This window comes from Hippichthys cyanospilos, chromosome 4 (genome assembly GCF_059441005.1).
Source record: "Hippichthys cyanospilos isolate Australia breed blue-spotted pipefish chromosome 4, RoL_Hcya_1.0, whole genome shotgun sequence".
Taxonomy (NCBI): domain Eukaryota; kingdom Metazoa; phylum Chordata; class Actinopteri; order Syngnathiformes; family Syngnathidae; genus Hippichthys; species Hippichthys cyanospilos.
Window position 1 is genome coordinate 23,518,681 of NC_142372.1, and position 19,077 is coordinate 23,537,757.

The 19,077-nt window shown below is 39.4% G+C and overlaps 1 protein-coding gene across 4 annotated transcripts in view; it reads right to left on the reverse strand.

Moving 5' to 3' along the window:
- The window catches only part of adamtsl5 (ADAMTS like 5), a 42,783-nt gene that overhangs the window by 10,923 nt on the left and 12,783 nt on the right, over window positions 1-19,077 (reverse strand). For all 4 annotated transcript variants that reach the window (XM_088414032.1, XM_088414033.1, XM_088414034.1 and 1 more), the window contains 6 exons: window positions 15,200-15,272; window positions 8,844-9,016; window positions 8,047-8,107; window positions 5,898-6,003; window positions 4,703-4,830; window positions 1,906-2,029 (listed from right to left, as the gene is read on the reverse strand). In XM_088414032.1, coding sequence (XP_088270158.1) covers window positions 1,906-2,029; window positions 4,703-4,830; window positions 5,898-6,003; window positions 8,047-8,107; window positions 8,844-9,016; window positions 15,200-15,272 — 665 coding nt within the window. The remainder of the gene's footprint in view (window positions 1-1,905; window positions 2,030-4,702; window positions 4,831-5,897; window positions 6,004-8,046; window positions 8,108-8,843; window positions 9,017-15,199; window positions 15,273-19,077) is intronic.

Genomic DNA, 19,077 nt, shown 5'->3' on the forward strand with positions numbered 1-19,077 from the left:
ACCCAAACAAAGGAGAAATTATCAGCTCCTTTTCTCCTTGCTCACTTTGACCCATTATGGCTTGTAGCCTGGCCCTGCCTGTTCACACACACGGTGCAGAGGCCACAGTTTCACGCCAGAGCTGTTGTGAAACCGTTAGATTGGGATGCTATCTAGCAACAATTTGCATCTTATTATTTATGTGGAAAGAAATGGTCTGTCAATGCCTATAGAATTCTAATAATGTTCTTAATTTTCCTGAGGATAAGGGTTACGGTGGAACTTGATGTTACAAATGTCCCTTTTTATGAGCTATACAAAATTTTCAAGAAAAATAATCTTTATTTCTATACTTTTATCCAGGCTGGATCTACAGTCCGTTGAGTTTCTTCATCATTCAACACGCATATCTTATTGGTGTTAACTGAAAACGTGGTGTATCCTTCTGAGATGTAAAGTGGTAATCTGTCACATACGCAGGCAGAAGTTCAACCTTCGCATCCTTAATCATCCAATTGCAGATTGAATAGCGGTTGCTCTTGTGAATTAAATGGTGAAAGACAAAGTGGACAAAGTGGCTGGGGAGAGGGAACTCCGGGCTTCCCTGCTCAAGCTGCTGCCTGGAAGGATGCATGGATGGATGGATGGATGACATCAAGGATCATACTTCTTCCTACTGCTGTTCAAACATGTTCTGTATCTTTATATTAATAAAAATGACCGCGATGAACATCTTTCAAGATTCTAACTTGTTTTCATTTATGGTTGAGTTTATTGTATGTAGTTTGAATTGTTTTTTGTTCATCTTTTTTCTTTTTTCACAAGTGTATGTACTTCGAGTATATTTGTTCCCTTATTTTATACATTTGAAATAAAGCTATGAAAACAACAAACTATCCATTATCTATACCTGCTTATCCTCACTAGAGTTGCTTGTTGGTGTCTAAAATGTATACAGTATATTTCACATGGCATATTTGAATTTGTTCAACAATACTGTACAATCAAATCAGGTTTAAATAGTCTCCTTTAGCAGTTGATTTAATATTTTGAAAAGAAAAAATATCCACCTTGCCCCTACCCATTGTTTTGGGTTTGGGAACTATTAATGTGGTCTGACCTTCTGACCCATTTGAACATAATTTACTATTATTATACAGTATGATGTTATTGGATCCATCTGTCAATGTTTTCCATTGATGTTCAGTCATCTACTGCTCTGTGTGAGCAAATTAGGTCCTTTTTATCTAAATTAAGTTGTGGGTTGTTTAACATCTTTTTATGCTTATATGTGTTTTGGCAACACATAATAATACATATATTGTTAATGTTAAGTGATGGATGGATTTCATATTTAAAAATCTTTTATTGTTATCATTTAGGTCACGTTTAACAATGGTAAAACAGTATGGACTCCTTTTTTTTTTTTTTTTCAAACAATGAAAATGAATAAAGGTCGCATGCTTTTCCATTGTGATGATGCCTACATCAGTCTCACATCTTCCATTGGTTCCCAAGGGAAAAACCGTTTCCAAATCCAAATTGTTGTTCCAATATTCAGTATTTACAGTACTTTGCGTGTAATTACAATAACAGAATTAATTTACATGAACTTGTGTATGTGTCCACATTCAGATAGTTTGTGCCATCACAGGTGCATGTTTATATGGTAATAAGTCCAAGTCTTATTGATTGCCTTTGCAGATGCCTTTTCTTTCAAACCTTAATTGTGACTACCGGTTGTTGGTTTAATTTTGATGCGGAGGGTAGCCAAGTTATTTCTTGGCATAACAGTTTCACAAAAGCCTCTGATGACTAAACATCAGTGATGAGGAATCACACTATTATCTTGACATCAAGTAGGTCTGAAAGTGATTCCTCATGGTGATTATTGGATGTGTGTAGGTGTTTGTGTGCATATCCTACCTGCCTCCAGGCCGTTGCTCTGGTAAACACTCCTGTGGTGAAGGCAGGTGGTGTTTTTCCCTCCGCAGACCATGCAGGCGTCCTCTTGCTCCTTTGAACCCAAGATGGAATCACAGCCAGGCTTCTATGAAGCACAGAAATATTGAAATGTTTACTATACAAGAAAAGATTATAATCACCCTTTTACTTCATGTTGTGAAGTCAACTGCAACCAAATTTTGACTTGAGATGACACACACACCTTCTGTTTCTTCTCCCTGTCATTTTCTTGTCTTTGAAACATTTAGACTACTTGCAGCAAGACGTGTTAATAGATGCATGGAGCACCTCGCTGCTGGATGGATTACAGTGAATGCATTTTACTTGAGCCTTCATCTTCAGTGATGCAGGGCAATCTTCTAGCAGACCTATAATCAACCCCTAGACCCCTTTAAAAACATACCAAGCAGGTTATGTGCCTTACAGGAAATGAATCCCTGGCGTGAAGGTACAGTATATAGTGCGCAAGCCCCTGAGAGGGTGAACATGGCCCAGCAAATCACAATATCGAGAAGAAACATCTGTAGGAATCAAATGTCTCGAAATATTACTATCTCTGAAAAAATGAAGTTCTCTCTTGAACTTCCAAAAGAACACAAAATGTTTCATATTGCTGGTGGAAAAATGAAATAATTCATTGTACAGCTTCTTTCTTAACAGTTTATAGTTTAAATTGACATTTTAACATTTTTTTTCGTACAAGTGCGAAAATGAAAACAATCACTACATACTAACGCTCACCCATCGATGATGTGTGACATTTAGCAGTGAACACAGAAGTGAGAGGTGCTCAATTTGAGTCAACTTCGTTCATCATAATTTTTAATATCTTTAATTGGCACGCATGCATTGCAGGTGAAGCCTCGAGAGCCTCCACTTGGCTGGAGGGGGTTCATTTCTTGCAGCTTCGTGTGCACACGACACCATCAGCTGGCCATGACGTAAATCACAGGCATCCGCTTAACTTTTTTGCACCTGTTTTGGCTTTTGGGAATAATTATGTTCAACAAAAAAACAAAGTGATGAAAAAAATTAGACAAAATAAATAAAGTAATAAAATAGGCATTTATTGTTCATATTGGTTAGTTCATGCTGGTCAGTATCCAGTAGATGTTTTGGCTAGTTCCACCATTTTCATTTTCCACCTGGCATGAGTTAATGCAGGCAAAGGACAGCTTGTGAAACTTGGAAGAGGACTCTGAATATATTTTTCTTGTGTAACTTAAGAACAGGGGAAATTTTCTACTTCCTTGCTGGCTCCAACCTTTTATTTTATCCAATTTTAATCTTTCTCTCTAAATAAAGGGTTGTAAAGGGTTCTCAAACTTTTTGGGGTCAGGGAAAGCAAGGCTTCTGAGCCCCCCAATTATTTAGTCAAAAACAGCATTGCGAAAGAAAATGCCTCATTAGCAAGCAATTGTAGACACAAAACAAAGTTTGATAAATTTTCAAAATTATTTAATTTAATGAAATATATCAACTCATTCAATGCCAGTGACGTATTTTCCTGTTTTTTAAGAGTTCAGAAAATCAATACTTAAACGCATTAAGGACATTAATTACCTGCATACTCATGAGTGTTTCAAAACCGTGTTGCCCAGTTTCCCATACAGCGATTAAACATACTTCTAGATTAATTCACACAGCGGATGAGTGGTTAGCGCGTATGCCTCACAGTTAAGGGGTCGTGGATTCGATTCCGGCTCTGCCCTTTCTGTATGCTTTTTACATGTTCGCCCCGTACCCATGTGGGATTTCACCAGGTACTCCAATTTCATCCCACATTCCTAATATGATATGTATGTATACTAATATGATATGGATGATATCTCCATATCTCTGAATCGCCCGTTGGTGTTTTTGTGAATGTTTTTTTCTCTATGTGTGCCCTGCGCTTGGCTGGCAGCCAGTTCAGGGCATTACCCCCCTACTGCCTGGAGACAGCAGGCTCACGACCCTAGTAAGGATAAGCGGCTAAGAGAATGGATGGAAAGAGGGATCTCTTTCTCCACATTTTTTTAAAAGTTTCCTTTTTCCTTTCTCCAAGACTCCATGATTGGTCAAACTCCTGTTCCACACATACTCTGCTAAAATGTAAGTCAGTAATCTACCACCCCAGGTTTTATTTAAGAATTGTTCACTGAACTGTAGTTATGTTCAGAACAACATAAGCATGCACACACCCATATGGTTTTCATATGGACCTCAGGTAAAGAAGTGCAGCATCTTCCAGAAGCTGCAGTTCCTGTTTATGTTCCTCAGATACTCTATGGGCTATGGCGCATAAATTCCGTTACTGCATCCCACAAATGTGATCAAGAGGAAGCCCGAAGATAGTTGCAGCTGCAGACCTTTCACCAAAACAGATGTAAAGGATAAACAAAGACTGTTATGCTCATCACGTATACCAGCAGAGTAAGAACAATGTGACAGATGAAACCCTAACCCCAAACCTGATGTGACAGATGCAACCCTAACCCCAAACCTCAACCCAAACCCCAGTCATAACCCTCTAACCCTAACCTCCTAACTCTAACCCTAACCCTCTAACACTAACCTAACCCTTACCTGAAACCTAACTTTAACCCATCCTGGAATACTAACCCCCTAACTCCTAACCCTAGGGGTTGGACAAACCACTCAGAGGGATCACCTGTCATTTTCCCCATTTTGCCATCTAGTGATTCAATGAGTGTTAAACAAATTTAAATACCCATAAATTGTCCTTGGAAAGCAGACACTTTTATTTTGCGCTCACCAGACAGCGTCCGTTGACGCACAGCGCTCCAGGTACTTTGTCACAGGCTGTGCCATCAAGCACACGTCCAAAGTTGTAGTAGAAGTTATGACCCAAGGCCAGGCAGCTGAGCTCACAGGGGTTGGAGCCTGGTAGGGGAGATGTTCAGTCATTGGCTTGTTGCTTTTAATTGGGTTGCAGTAAAATGCCATAAGTTGTGTTTGAAGTCAAAAATACAAAACATCATCAAACTATAGCATGGCGAGGTAAGTCATTACTTTTATACTGTATGTGGTCTTTAATATTACAAGTCTTTTAACAACCCAACAGAAATAAATTAAAGGTAAACATAACTTATAGAGTATGTCATTTCTTAACGGGAAATGTTTTGTTTTTAATGCAAGCTCATAAACGAAAGATTTCTTCATATTCCTTTGGCACCATACCAGCATTATAATACTTTTTCATTATGGCAGAGTATTATTTTAATTTAATTTTTTTATTAAACGCATTTCATTTTGATGAGTTTTTTTCGAGCATGTATTTTTAAATTAGTTTTAGTGGGGGGGGGGGGGGGGTTGCTAAACAATGTTTGTCTTGTATAAGATAGCAGGAAAAAGGTCATAAGTATTTTATAATTGTGGAAACAAACTATAATCCTCAAATGGCTGGCCTTTCTTCTGTACGACTGAACAGCCGTCAGGCACAGCGCTTACATTTTTTTCTCTCCTGGGGCTTAGGATTGTGCTTGATTTATATATAACAATGTTGAGAAATTAATTGGTTGTTATCCTTTCACTTACTTTATGAAGCAGTTCTTTCTTTTCATCATCAACTTCATAGTTCTCATCTTATTATTTTGAAAAACATGAAACACAGAATGCTTCAGCTAAAATAAGTTTTAATGTTCAAAAAGTTAAAAGAACATCCATTGCAATACAAGTTATGATGACAAAATCTTTACCCTAATGATTAAGCAAATGAAATATTCCTCTTACTCGTCCTCATCACACCAAAAGAGAATTAATGATCTTAAACTAAAGTTAATGAATAAAAAACAAGTTACAATGTAAAGTAACGTGATTGAGGATTTGAGGATTTTCCATTAGAGAGTTTGATCATATTTATTTTCGTGGTACAAAAACAATCAGGTGATAGCTTTGTTTGGTTCACATCTATTGCTCGTGATATAAAGTACGGTGATTGTCTCACTGACCTCCATGAAAGGTTGTCCATCTGAAGGAGTTTCCTGTCAACAACTGTCTGTCATTAAAAGCAGCACACTGCATTTCTCTGAAATCTTGTGAGCCGGGAGGGCACTCCTGCACAAAATAGATGGGCATTAGATAGTACCATTGAATTGCTGAATATCCACCCATCCATCCATCTTCTTGACCGCATGTCCTCACAAGGGTCACAGGTTTTCTGGTGCCTATCCCAATTGTCTTTGGGCAGTAAGCGGGGAACGCCCTGAACTGGCGGCCAGCCAATCACAGGGCACACAGAGATGAACAACCATTCATACAAACACACAATTTGGAGAGCCCAATAAACCTATCGTGCATGGTGTTTGGTGGGCAACTTGCGGCTCTGGGGCCGCATGCGGCTCATTCATCCTTAGGTTGCGATTCTCCGTGGTTTGAGAAAATAAATAATGCTTGGTTCGGATCGACTACGTGGATGGAATAACAAGCGATGAATTTGAATTACGGTCAATGAAGTTTGCTCGATTGGGTAACAAGGTGACATCTATTGTACGTGTTCGGAGCAATGGGACACAAAATGCGACGCGAGACAACCAATCAATTTCGGAAACATAAAAACAGGAAATGTAAATATAGCGCGGCCTTCTAGATTCAAACAATAAATACGGCAAAAGCCAAGGAGAAATCTATTGTTATAAATGATCAAATGCAGTGAAACCTTGAGATGCAGTCGCTTCTGCATGGTTTGTTTTCTTCATATTACGAAAATGACTCAGCATATAGAAGAAAAATAATTAAATTAAAAAAAAACTTCAAAATAAAAGCTACATGAGATTCTACTGCTCGTTAATATAGTTCCCTGTGGAGGAGGAGTAGGAGTCTGAAATTATTGCGCTTCTCGGGAACACATACAGGAGCTTACTATGGACGACGTGAACACTGTGCTCGTGAGGACATATGACTACAAAAGCAGAAACGAAGGAAACGCTATCTTCATATCATAAAGTTTTTTTTTGGTCTGTTGTTTGCCCTCCTCCTCTGCCACCACTTTTGCTTTGGAACATGGCCTCAGTCCAAAGGTAATGTATTGTAACATTTAATGTGGTGTTTTTGAAGTGCTTGAAATGATTTACATGGAAAACACAATTCATAATATGACAAAAAGAATGATATGAAAGCCACTTCGGAGCGGATTGATGTAAAAAACTAAATTTCACAAAAATAAGCGATACGCGATATATTGGAAACTGAATGCAATACGCATATTGCGTCACTTCATATCACAATATATTGATAATATCAATATGCAGTAAACTCCAAGCACTACTGCTAACACCTAACTGATTCAGTCCGCTTGCTTCCAGTGTTTTCTTATCGATGGAAATCGGGTCAAAATGGCTCGTTGAATATAAGAGGTTGCCGACCCTCCTGGTATTGTGGGGGGAAACCAGAGTAACTTGAGTAAATCCACTCAGGCACAGGGTGAACATTCAAACTCTGCACAGGAAGGTCGGTGCCGGAAGCGGACCTCAGAACTGTGAGGCGTATGTACTAACCGCTCTTCCGCCCATGCTGAAGATGATACAGTATTTATTTCCCAACCGGGGATATTTTAAACCAAACCCCGAAAAATACGCTCGCTCGCAAATGAAGCCGCCAGGAAAAAAAAGACACCAAACCTGCACAGATGTGTGCTCCCATCAGAATGCAGAAAACATGTCTGGGAAGTGTGGCTATTTACTACTGTACTAGAGACTTGGATCAAATCTCTAGGTACAAAGTGCAACATGCAGTCACATTCATCTTGAAACAAGCTTCAACTCATCTCTGAGCTCGTCTACATGCAAGTATGGGCTGTGGCGATTGCCTGCTCAAACACACCCACATACAACCCGTAACACATCTTATGCGGTAGCAACCCCGGCACCTGACTGAAGCACGGCTACATGAAATGTCAGCGCTCAAAGTGGAGCAGTGAAGGCAAAGGTTAATACGGCCGGAAAATTCCTGTTCACACCCTGAAATATCTCAGCCGCTACAGTATCAGCGAACACACCCACATGCTTAACGTCAAGAGCAAACATCGGTCATTGTTCAAAATATTTGCATTGAAAATCCTGTAACACTTTTGTACAGTAGGAAACCTTTATGCTGAATGACCTTAGTGTTGCAGATCTTGTATTGCCTTGGATCACCTGCACATGGTCCACCCACTGGGTTTCTGACAAACACAAAACATAAAAGAGACAAAATTGAAGGTGTGTGTTCATTCAGAAATGGCTATTGACTCCTGAAATATTTATTTGTTTTCCCAGACTCCGGCATCAGTTACTATTGTTGATCTAGAAATATAATATACTGTAGATAATGAACAGTCACTCGAGATCAGGGGTGGGCGGTTCCGATCATCGAGGGCCGATGTCCTGCCTTTTTTCCAGTTTTCTCTCTCCACCACACCTGATTCAAATGATTAGGATTATTTTCAAGCTCCAGCAGATCTTGTTGATGACCTGATGTGTTGGAGAGGGAAAACTTGAAAACATTGTGTGGACACCGGCACTCGAGGGCCGGAACTGCCCACTCCTGCTCTAGTTGGTCATCATATTGACCATCAAATCCTTGTAAGAGTCAGGATTCTCCCCTTTTTTCCTGTCTATATAAGATAAGGAAACATGTGATTTTGAACATGATCAACAATGTCCTAACCGTTACCCCTTGTGCAGTCTTTTGATCTTTTGGCCAATGGATGGCACGCTTCTGGTAGTGTGATAATCAAGTAGTCATGCCATTCAAACTTTGACATGTTGTCACCATCTGGGTGAAATTTCAGCTCCCTAGTGTTAAGTGAAATGCCTTTGATGTAAAAGGTCAAACCAAAAGAGATGAAATGATTCCATCATGCAACGCTTTGAATATCGATGCCCATACAGCCCAATATGTCATAAAATATTTAGAACCTGGTGATGCAGGTTCGTGTGCGCACAGCGGCACCAGCTCCACAACTTCGTGAGCACACGGACCAGCCGCTCCAGCTAGCCCATTCGTTCCTATAGTGTAGTTGGCGTTGGGTTCGCGTGGAACGACCCGACAAGCCTTCTCTATCAGCATCCCATGCAGAAGCCCAGGAAGCCTGAGACAGAAAATGAAAATGGGCGATTACATGCACTGAGGGCTAATTGTGGACAAGTTGGTGTGAAGAATGATTGCAAAACACATCATATGTGTCAATGTTGATAGACATACTGTAGCTGGAGAGTATGTATTCAGTCACTCCTGCTCCGGTGTGTGTTTTGTTTGCTGTTCACTACTGTGACAAGTTAAATGCAGAGGACGAATGCCAATGTAATACGATTCACTTTCTATAGTATTCATAGCATGGCATAAATTGTATTAGTTCATTTTTATTCATTGCATATTTACACAAAAAAATGACAAGACAGCCATGTTTTTGAAAAATCCAACACACCTTCAGTACCATGCATGCTTTTAAAATTGTGGGAGGAAATCGAAGTACCTGGTGAAAACCCATGCGGGCACGGGGAGAATCTCCATGCCGCCCGGGTTAATATTTATTAATAGTTTTTATTTTGGAACTGATTTCCTGCCCAAAAAAAAAAAATTAAAAGAGTAGTTCCATTAACAAAAAATATGTAGAAAGTAGAAAGTAGAAACTTAATTTCATCTGATAGCCCAGATAAAACGAAGCATTTTTAGCATTTCCGCTGTGTGCGTGTGTGTTTGCGTGTGTGTGTGCGTGCGTGTGTGTGTGTGCGTGTGTGTGTGCGTGTGAACAAAAGAGGCTAAAAGATGAGTATGGAGAGTTATTTACGATTCCTCATGGAAAGTACTGTATTGCCAAGAAACTATCCAGAAAATGCACAACCTTGTTAGCCTCACGGAAAAGGACCATCACAACCAAACAATAAAAGTGATTAAAGAAATCCCAGAGGTGTTCCCGAAACACATTCCAGAGCTTGTACCCTGGAGGAGCAGTGAAACTGGCAAAGTTCCCACCAGTTTCTCATTCAGGAGCTGACTCACACCTACTTAACTCTTCTTTCGCACACACACTCAACAGCTGTGTGTCTGTCAGCGTCAGCTGCGGTGAATGGGCCCAGAATGATGTGCAAGCTGAAAATCTGTGAAAAATTTGTGTCAAGTAGATGTGTGTCTCATGTATTCACCACTGTGCAAAAGATGAAGCATCAGATAAAATATGTTGCATTAACAATGATGTACATTTAAGTCTCTCTCTCTCCCTCTTTCTTCCTCTCAATTAAAAATGATTTCCGCTTTAATCTATAGATGTGCAAAAAATCGTCATATTACTTCATTCTGCTTTGCAAGACAGAATAGCAATATGAGACAAAGTGTCTTTTAAATGTACTTTTAAATGTAAAGTTTTCATTTGGAAGGAACATGGTCTTTTTCTTTTACTGCTTCTCTATGAAGCTAGCTATAAATTGAATAATTTTTACAGTATAAAGAGCATCTGTATCATAAAAAGCGGTAAAACAAGATACATAGTAATTTCACAGGAAATTGCAGTGCTAAAATATGTGAAACTGTTTTTCAAGTGAGCAACTAAATATGAGCATATGGGCAAAGCATGAAACGCGTGCCAGTTTGTTAATCTGTGTAACTGCAAGCCTGTCAGGAGCATTCATTCACAAATGTGACACATAGTGCACATAAAATATGAGCTCACCATTAATGACAAACTAATGGGAGCCCTCAGTTTGTTTCTCTTTTAGATGCGATGTCGGGAATCTGAAAAATACTTTTGAGGCTGCCGTCATTTGCAAGCTCATCTGGTTGGGAAACAAAAATGAAGAGAATCCATTCCTTGTCTCTTTGTAGGTTCTCTTTGCTAGTCCTTACCATGAAGAAGTCATTATTTCAAGTAAGACTCCTAGTATTGCCTGTTAAAAGTTTTCTTTTTCTTCAAAGTTGTAGGCTCGTCACCTGTCTCTTGACAAGACGTCTGTTTCACTTGTGAATATATTTGCTACAATTCTGACACCATACACGCCATACTTCCTCACTACAAAATGTAATATCAACAGCGGTCAGAGGTGGCACCAAAAACAAAGTTCCAAAAAAATAAAGCACAGATGTACAACTGTTAAAGGATAAACTAAATCAGTTCCAAAACATTGTTATTTTGGGTGCAGCCCAAACGGCCCGGTACCAGTTGATCCATGGACCGGTACCGGGCCGCGGACCAGCAGTCAGGGACTTCTGGTATAGACAGTGTTTTTATTCATTTACATTTTTGTGAATAGCATATGTTTGCATATTGATCCGATCAGCAAACAATGTATGTTTGCACACATTTCTTTGTATTTTTTATTTTTTTTTTCTGGAAATGTTGAAGTTTTGTGTTGCGTTGATTGCGGGCCATTTTATTTCTGTTCTCTATGAACATTTGTTCCTCGAAAGCTCATTTAAATCACGTGCACGAGTGAAAGAGCGAGGATTGTCGGGTGTGAGGGAAAACGGAAGAAGACATGACTGATCGCTATTCCCGTCATTGTTGATCTTGTCATGATCGCTTGGCATGCTGGATAAAGGGTGGGGGCAGGGTGGAGCCAAAAATGCAGGGATGTCAGAAGATGAGGTGCTAAAAAATAAAGGTTTAATAATACTCAGATGAAAATCCAAAAAAAGCAAAACTGAGGTAAAGTTACAGACAAAACAGAAACCAAACTTATGGGGAAAGAGCAACTGGGAGGCAATGGAATGCTATGGACAGAAAAAGGCAACGACATCAGACAATGACCCGAGAACTATGGCAAACTGGGACTTAAACAGACTCCACACTTAACAAGGAAACACCAAAGAGCTGGACAGGAACAAAAGGCAGAGGAAGCTGATTGGCTGACACATGAAGAGCAGGTACACAGACAGGTGGAAACAAATCACGCTGACGAGGACCGATGCGAGAGAAACCAAAAAGGAACAAGACACAAGAACTAAAAAAAGCCACTACTTGGAAGAAAAAAAACAACACCAGAGAAACCGACACAAACCCACAAGAGAAACAAATCAGATCTATTCAGAAGGAAGGCAGTGGAAATATCTACTGTATCATTGCTTCAAGTTGATTGGGACCCTCAATAAAGAAAAGCGATTTTTAAGGCTTATACTATACAGTCACCAGATCCGTGACGGTCAAACTCCATTCGTTAGCAGCTGATTGAAATCTTGCATTCACATCTGCAGTGGTGTGGCTTTTGCGAGTCACACAAATTAGAAAAACGCGAAAAGACACCGTTGCTTTTGACGTCCATGCAACACCTGTAAGTGCCACTCTTCATATCGGTCAAGGCAATAGCAACTTTTCTTTCAGGCCTTTTGTGAGCGTACCTTGGCTCCGCTGTCTGCAACATTTACATAAATCCATCATTTTCTATGACACTGAAGCGATGTAAATCCTTGACTTCAATCAGGACGAGGCCAGTTGAATTTCCTGCATCATTTGTTTTCGTGCCACCTGCTACGTAATTTTGACTTTTCAGAACGGGCTGCGTTATCACATCATCATGACGCAGTGTGCACCTCTGACTTTGTCCGGAAACCGACAAGAATAGGATCCATTTCTTTATATCTGGGACATTTTAAACTGATTATGAAATGTAGTAAATGAGATGGTAGTAAATGAGATTTTAGACTGTAGTTAATGAATATCCCAGTTATTAGGCGAATTGATTTTTTGTCACAGTAGAATGCCCAAGGACAAAAAACAACAAAAAAGCGCCTATAGTTCACTGGAGTTATTTGATTTTGTGGCTCATAAAATAGAATCCGACAGCCTCATACAAACGTATACGCGGTCGTGGTTTCATCACAACATTGAGGTGACGTGAGCTCATTTGCCGGAGATCGGTACATGCCATACTTTAACCTCTTTGATCAACATTTAATCTGATGGACCCAAGAGACTTGAGTGACTAGAGTCCAAGCAGAATTTTTAAGTGTGTTTAAAGGTAAACAACCCTTTGAAAAAACAACGGAGATACATTTAAGCAAAAACAAAACAAAAAAGGAATAAATGTTTGTCTCAACATGAGTCCTCCTCATAACCACACACAAACTGAGAGCAACCAGTAAGTTGACTCTTCATCATTCTCCATGACCTGAGGTTGCCCTCATTAGTGTAATGGCCCGTCAGATTTGTGTTGATATTAGCTGGAATAGGCATTATAATTAAATGGAAATGAAATGACTGTAATCATTAGAACCAGCACATGGAAGATGTGGTCCAAGGGAAACAGAAAAAGAGTCAGGCGCAATCTCACACAAGATCAGATCCTCTCCTTTGTCTGCAAATAAATAGTATTCCGGTGTCATTGTAAATGTCGGCAGCTGGAAGAAATTATAACTGAGAAGAAAAATGTTGATAATTAATCAATAATAGGCTACTGTTATGTACAAAAATAATGCAAATCAGCGCAGTGGATTCTCTGAAGTGGAACGTATTTGGTTAGTAGAATTTGGAATTCAACTTCAATTTCCCTTGACAAACTTGCAAAAGAACAAAATACCGTATTTATCCATCCATTCATTTTCTTTCGCACTTATTGGCATCATCTACGAGTTTATAAGTGGCTGGGCCATGTAGCTAACTTCAAGGGATGGGGTAAATCCAGGCGTGGCCTTGCCACGAAGCAAACACAGATTGGAGCCTGGAACCCTGAACCTTTCAGCCTCTCACGCAAACTGTTTATTGGGTTTATTTAATTCAAAGACAGAAATTGTTGGCACAACTGTGGGTCTAAGGCAGAGCAAAACAACGAAAGAAATATCACGGACAGGAAGAACAGTATTGCTTCTCAAAAGTCGGTCACAAGGTGCAAGAAACCATCAGAACACAAACATTCAATAACAATCTGATTAGCAGACTCAAAGACCTGAAAGACATGCTCACATCATCTGGTGAAGAGGCTGTGATTAGGTCCATTATCAAAATGAGCTGAATTTTTCCCTTTGAAACCGGAGAGCACAAATTACCAAAATGGCAGCAGTTATGTGTGTCAAACAAGAGAAATGGAGACATAAGGGCAGGGCAAATAGGAAAAAAAAAACAAGCAAAAGGAATATTTGAGGGATTTATGAGACGGAGGGCTGTTTGGGGCAACCATGTCCACTACTCATAAAAAAATAGGGACAGTCAGCAACATTCTGTGAACATTATATGCGCGGCAACCTTGGTCTCACTTTGATTCATTACAGTCGCGGTCATTTCACATTTAGGCCTTTGGTGGTGTCTTAGTCCAACCCAAATAAATACCCCTCATAATACCATCATTTATGACACTACAGCTGGAGAAATCCTATACCGAAGCAAGCTATTTTCTGGCGCATTTCAAAAACATATTAAACATTTAAAAATACTCACCAAAAGAGCCGTGCCCCAAAACATTTATTTCAACTCATAATCCATTCTTCTTTCTTTATTCAAGGAGACTTCAATGACTTGGTTAACGTTTTCTTCTCCTTCAGCCATTGGGAGTTGAAAAAGCCAGTACGTATATTTGATTTTCCAGCTAAAGGTCCTCAGCTCTGGCTCTGTTATAGGCTACACCGTTAATGCAGATCAACCAAGCTACATCATTTAACTTGGTTGATCTCATAGCGCTGCCTCCCATCCAGTCACAGCCAAACACGCCACGTTCAATGGGAGGCCTTCTAGCTGGCCTTAATGTCGCCAACTCGTGATCTGATTGGCTAGCGCAATTGTCTATTAACTATATGTGCCCGTTCAATTACAGTGCACGGACGTCCGCACTGTTGTTTCTGAAGGCCTCCGGCAAATTTCATACAGCCTGGCGACACAAGTCAGCTGAATTCTGATTGGATAAAAACTATAACACTGGAAGAGCGTAACCAAATGGATATATGACACAAAGAGAACAGAATATGGAGAATGATTCTATATGAAATAGATTTTTATTATTATTATGATAATGACGTGAGGTTCTGTTAGGCCAAACAACAGTCGACATATTTTCAGAGTAGAGATAGGCTGCAGGTTCCTTTTGTGACAATCAAGTGGTTGAGTGGTTGAACTTAGACGGCTGACAATAAAATGTTTCTTTTCGATGTAATGTAAAGTGACATGTATTTTTGTTTTTTTGTTGGTGTAGATTTTCTACCTCTTTTGGGTATTGGGAAAAAAAAAAGTCTGCTCCGTGTAATTACAGTACTCTTTTCAGGCTTACGTCATTATATAATCAGCTCCTGAGAGGCGCTGAAAATGAGCAGAGAGTTTTCAGATGTTGCCGTGCAGTGACTTGTCTTGATGACTTACACTCTGCATGGAGGACAGGCAGGCGGGAGCCACTAGCAGGACAAAGGTCAGGGCCTCGCACAGAGTCAGCTTCCTGCAGACACAAACAGTGGACATGGACTAATGTTAGACAAACACAGAGGTGAAGGTGCAATAGCAGATGAGATGGTGATCGAAAACAGTGAAGTGATACAAAGAAAGCTAAAAGTTGATTCAATAGTTTTTGGCCTCAGAGGTTTTCAGAGCAACGGCACGATCCCCAAATTAGCTGTCACGCCACCATGAGACTTGAAAAACTTGGTCTAAAAGTACCATAACAAATCACCTAATGCAAATAATTATTTAAATTCATTCGTGATGAATCGGTAACCATTCCAAGCACCCGATTATTTGGATATGCAGTTATTAGGGCAAATTTTCAAATTAAAGTACGTAAAAACGTTTGAGGTAATCCTTGCCAAAACAATATTTCCAATGATATTTTCATGTATATTGATAACATGGAAGTGGGCATTTTTAAACTGATTTTCAAGTATCCTAGACTTAGAAGCAAGTAACATACGCCATAAGTTGAATTTTCTGGAAAAAGAAAATTGTTGACATTATTACATGCAAAAGTAATTCTATAAATATGAGTGCAAATTTCAGTGTTGTTTATTTAAATTCCAAAAATACTTCACCCTGGTTAGAGGGTAACTGCCTAAAAAAAAAAAAAAAATCACAGGTGCTACATCCATGAAAAAAAAGCTGAAAGTTGTATCATTTTTATTTATTTGTGTCCCAAATGATTTTAAGTGAGAGCCATGAGGTACAACCTGTATATATCCTCAGTCAGTAGCAGGCAACATACTACAGCATGTAGCAAACAGTTGTTCATGCTTCACATTGACAGTTTAGAGTGTTCACTTTTTAGAAAGAAACACATTTATTCAGAATGTGAGAGGAGAGTACGGCGAATAAAGATGTTCCAGTGGAGAGTAGCTAGCTAGATATCCATGGTAACCAAAGTACATGACCAATTTAAAAAAAAAAAAAAAAAGCATAATACTGAATGTTCCCTTTGAAATTTTATTCTATTTACAGCGTACACTGTAGGCACTTAACAATGGGTTATGGTAGACCAGCACAGTGAGACACTTGAGGGGCTTCCAGATAAGACCTCTACTCATGTTGTTTTTAATGTCATTCTTTCGCTCAACTCAGCAGAGTAGTTAAGCTGCACTTTACCAGCGGGCAAACACGCCTCCCTGTGACTAATCAAAAGACAAGTGTATTTTCTCAGAAGTGATACAGCGATCCTGGAAAGAACAGCCCCCAGCCTCCTTTTTAAACACTTCCTGGCTGTGCTCTGCTGTCAGACAGAGTGTCTCCTCTTCGCCATGTCAGGCTCACACTCTTTGGACAAAGTGTAGACGTAAGAGCGTTGGAAAGCTGCCCATTTCAGCTTCTTTTTTTTTTTTTTTCCTTTTCATCCTGTATGAAGTCAGGCTGTCGTCCATCACTCAGACTCTTTTGTCTGTCCTTGCACCATCAACATGGTGCAAAGTCAAAGCTTTTGTAGATGTCTTTTGGCCCTATCCCAGGTCAGTAGTTGGCCAGTCTAATTAAACGATAAACATCTCGCTCACACTTGGCTGAGCAGGCCCTCCCTTTGGAGCCTTCAGCTCCTATCTTCGACTAGCATGGGAATTCATAAGAGGAAGGTCACGTTAACCAAAACAGCGCCAAGGATAAATCATCATGGTGGAAGGAAACCACGTTTCACATTTCTTTTGCAACTGTACCGTTTCAGCAAATGCAGAAGATATGGTTTGGAGTTTTGGGTGTGTATTTTCCACACATGATGTAATTACCGTAATTCCCCAAATATAAGATGCACTTTTTTCCCCAAAATGAAGGCCCCCAAAAGTATGGATGCCTCCTATAAACGGTAAATTAAAATTCAGATTTTTTTTATTAAACACCTTTTGAGGAAGATGGATCCATCAGTCACATAAGCTAAGTGTTGATGCTTGGATGTGCATTTTTATATCGGCCATATTCTTACTTACAATAATTACCGTAATGGTGGCTGTTAGCAACCAGTGCCTTATGCAGCTAACAGCAGCTTGTGTTAGCTGAGGTTGTTGCGGCATTATTTTCACTAAAAGAAGCGAGCAGACTGAACCAACATCTCAGTCCTTTCTTGTTCACGCATAGGAATATTACTAAAATGGAGAGGATCATGTTAAAGTTATGATGTCTCCAGCTGATTCAGAAGCGCAAAAAGACACATGCAGGAAAAAGGACGCAAACAAGAAAAAAAAAGACATTTTCTTGCATATATATTTTTCTTGTCCCTCTTGTAAGGTTTTGGGTTTTTTTTTCATTTGGGATAATCTTTTTTTTTTTTTTTTTGCTCAGTTTTTTGTTTGTGTAATTTACACTTCAGGGCCACCGTAAAAAAACAACAGCTTGGAGCATATTAACCGGACTGGTGAGGCGTTCACTGACCATTCACAATGTGAGAAATCTGAAACACACCAAACCCGTAAAAAATAAAAACAGATTACGGACATGAACACAAGAAATTGTGAAGAGTATACAAAAGATGAGATTTGTTCAGTTTTGCTATAGTTTTTGCATTGTTGCCAAAGTCTTGGTGCTTCTTATTCACAGTAACATAGAAAACACCAGAATCCGACCCCATAACGAAGGGTAATCTAAAAACCACTCATATACATAGAAGAACAAATCAGTACAAACATTCTTTTTTAAGAGTTTGTCAAATGATATTCCAAACTGTCTACTGTACAACTAATAGAAGAAAAGGGCAAACTAACGCTAAACATATTGTCTAATTAGTACTGTGCACCGTTTCAACCCCATGAGCTGCTGAGCATGCGTGAACATTTATCAATTTATGAGCCAGATGTCCGAATCGGAACAAATCTGTAGTGGGCTCACTTGTGCACTTGTATTAAGCAGGTGTCCACAAACAGGGCTCCAAAATAATGTTGTTGTTTTTTTTTTAAAGAGCCATATTTGTTGTGAAATCAAGCTGTCAGAGTAGGGTCACGAGGTAAACGAGCCGATGTTTGAGGGCTACAGCAGCTGCAAATTGAAGAGCAGCGTCCACCTTCAAAACATGATGAAACAATGATTTTGATGAGGATTAAAAAAAAAAGCATGCAATCATTGTAAAGATGAATTTTTTGGGGGTGGGTCTGATCTTCATTTTGGTTATATTTGAAGATTGAAAGACTGCAGTTTTAGACAGTGAGTGATTGCCCCCCACCCCAACCACAGGGGCCCTTCAAGAGGTGAGAGGGCTGAGCCTGCCTCCTCTTGCTCTCATTAAGCTTATAGCAGCACATTAGTGCATAGCTCCAGGCCAGGGAGAGGGAAGTGACTTTAATCAATGTTGTTTATTTTAACTGACGTTCGCTACACACATGACAAGAGCGTGGGTGGGAAACACCCTCCTAAATAACACTCTATTACACTTAAACATAGGCAATGGTAAACACTTGAATCGCCCGGTTGGTTGTTTAGGACAGTTACTTTCCTCATTTTAATGTGGTGATTTTAAAAAATAGTTTGTGAGTATATGTTGTGATTTTAAAAAATAGTTTGTTAGTATACTGTATGATACCCAGTATAATGATGAAATTCTCATTCATTGTATTTTGCAGTACAAAGTACAGACGAGCCTCCCAACCATAGGTAAAGATTTTTATGGATTTTTTTTTATGGATTTTTATAGCCGATGCCCCTTTAGTCTTTTGTTATCGATGTAAAATGTCTGATCATGCCACAGTAAGGCTTAATCTCAATACCCTTTACGTTTTGTCTTTTCATTTACGCCTCGATTTGCGTCTTCATGAGAAACAAGATGTCCCGCTTCTCTGTGAATGTTA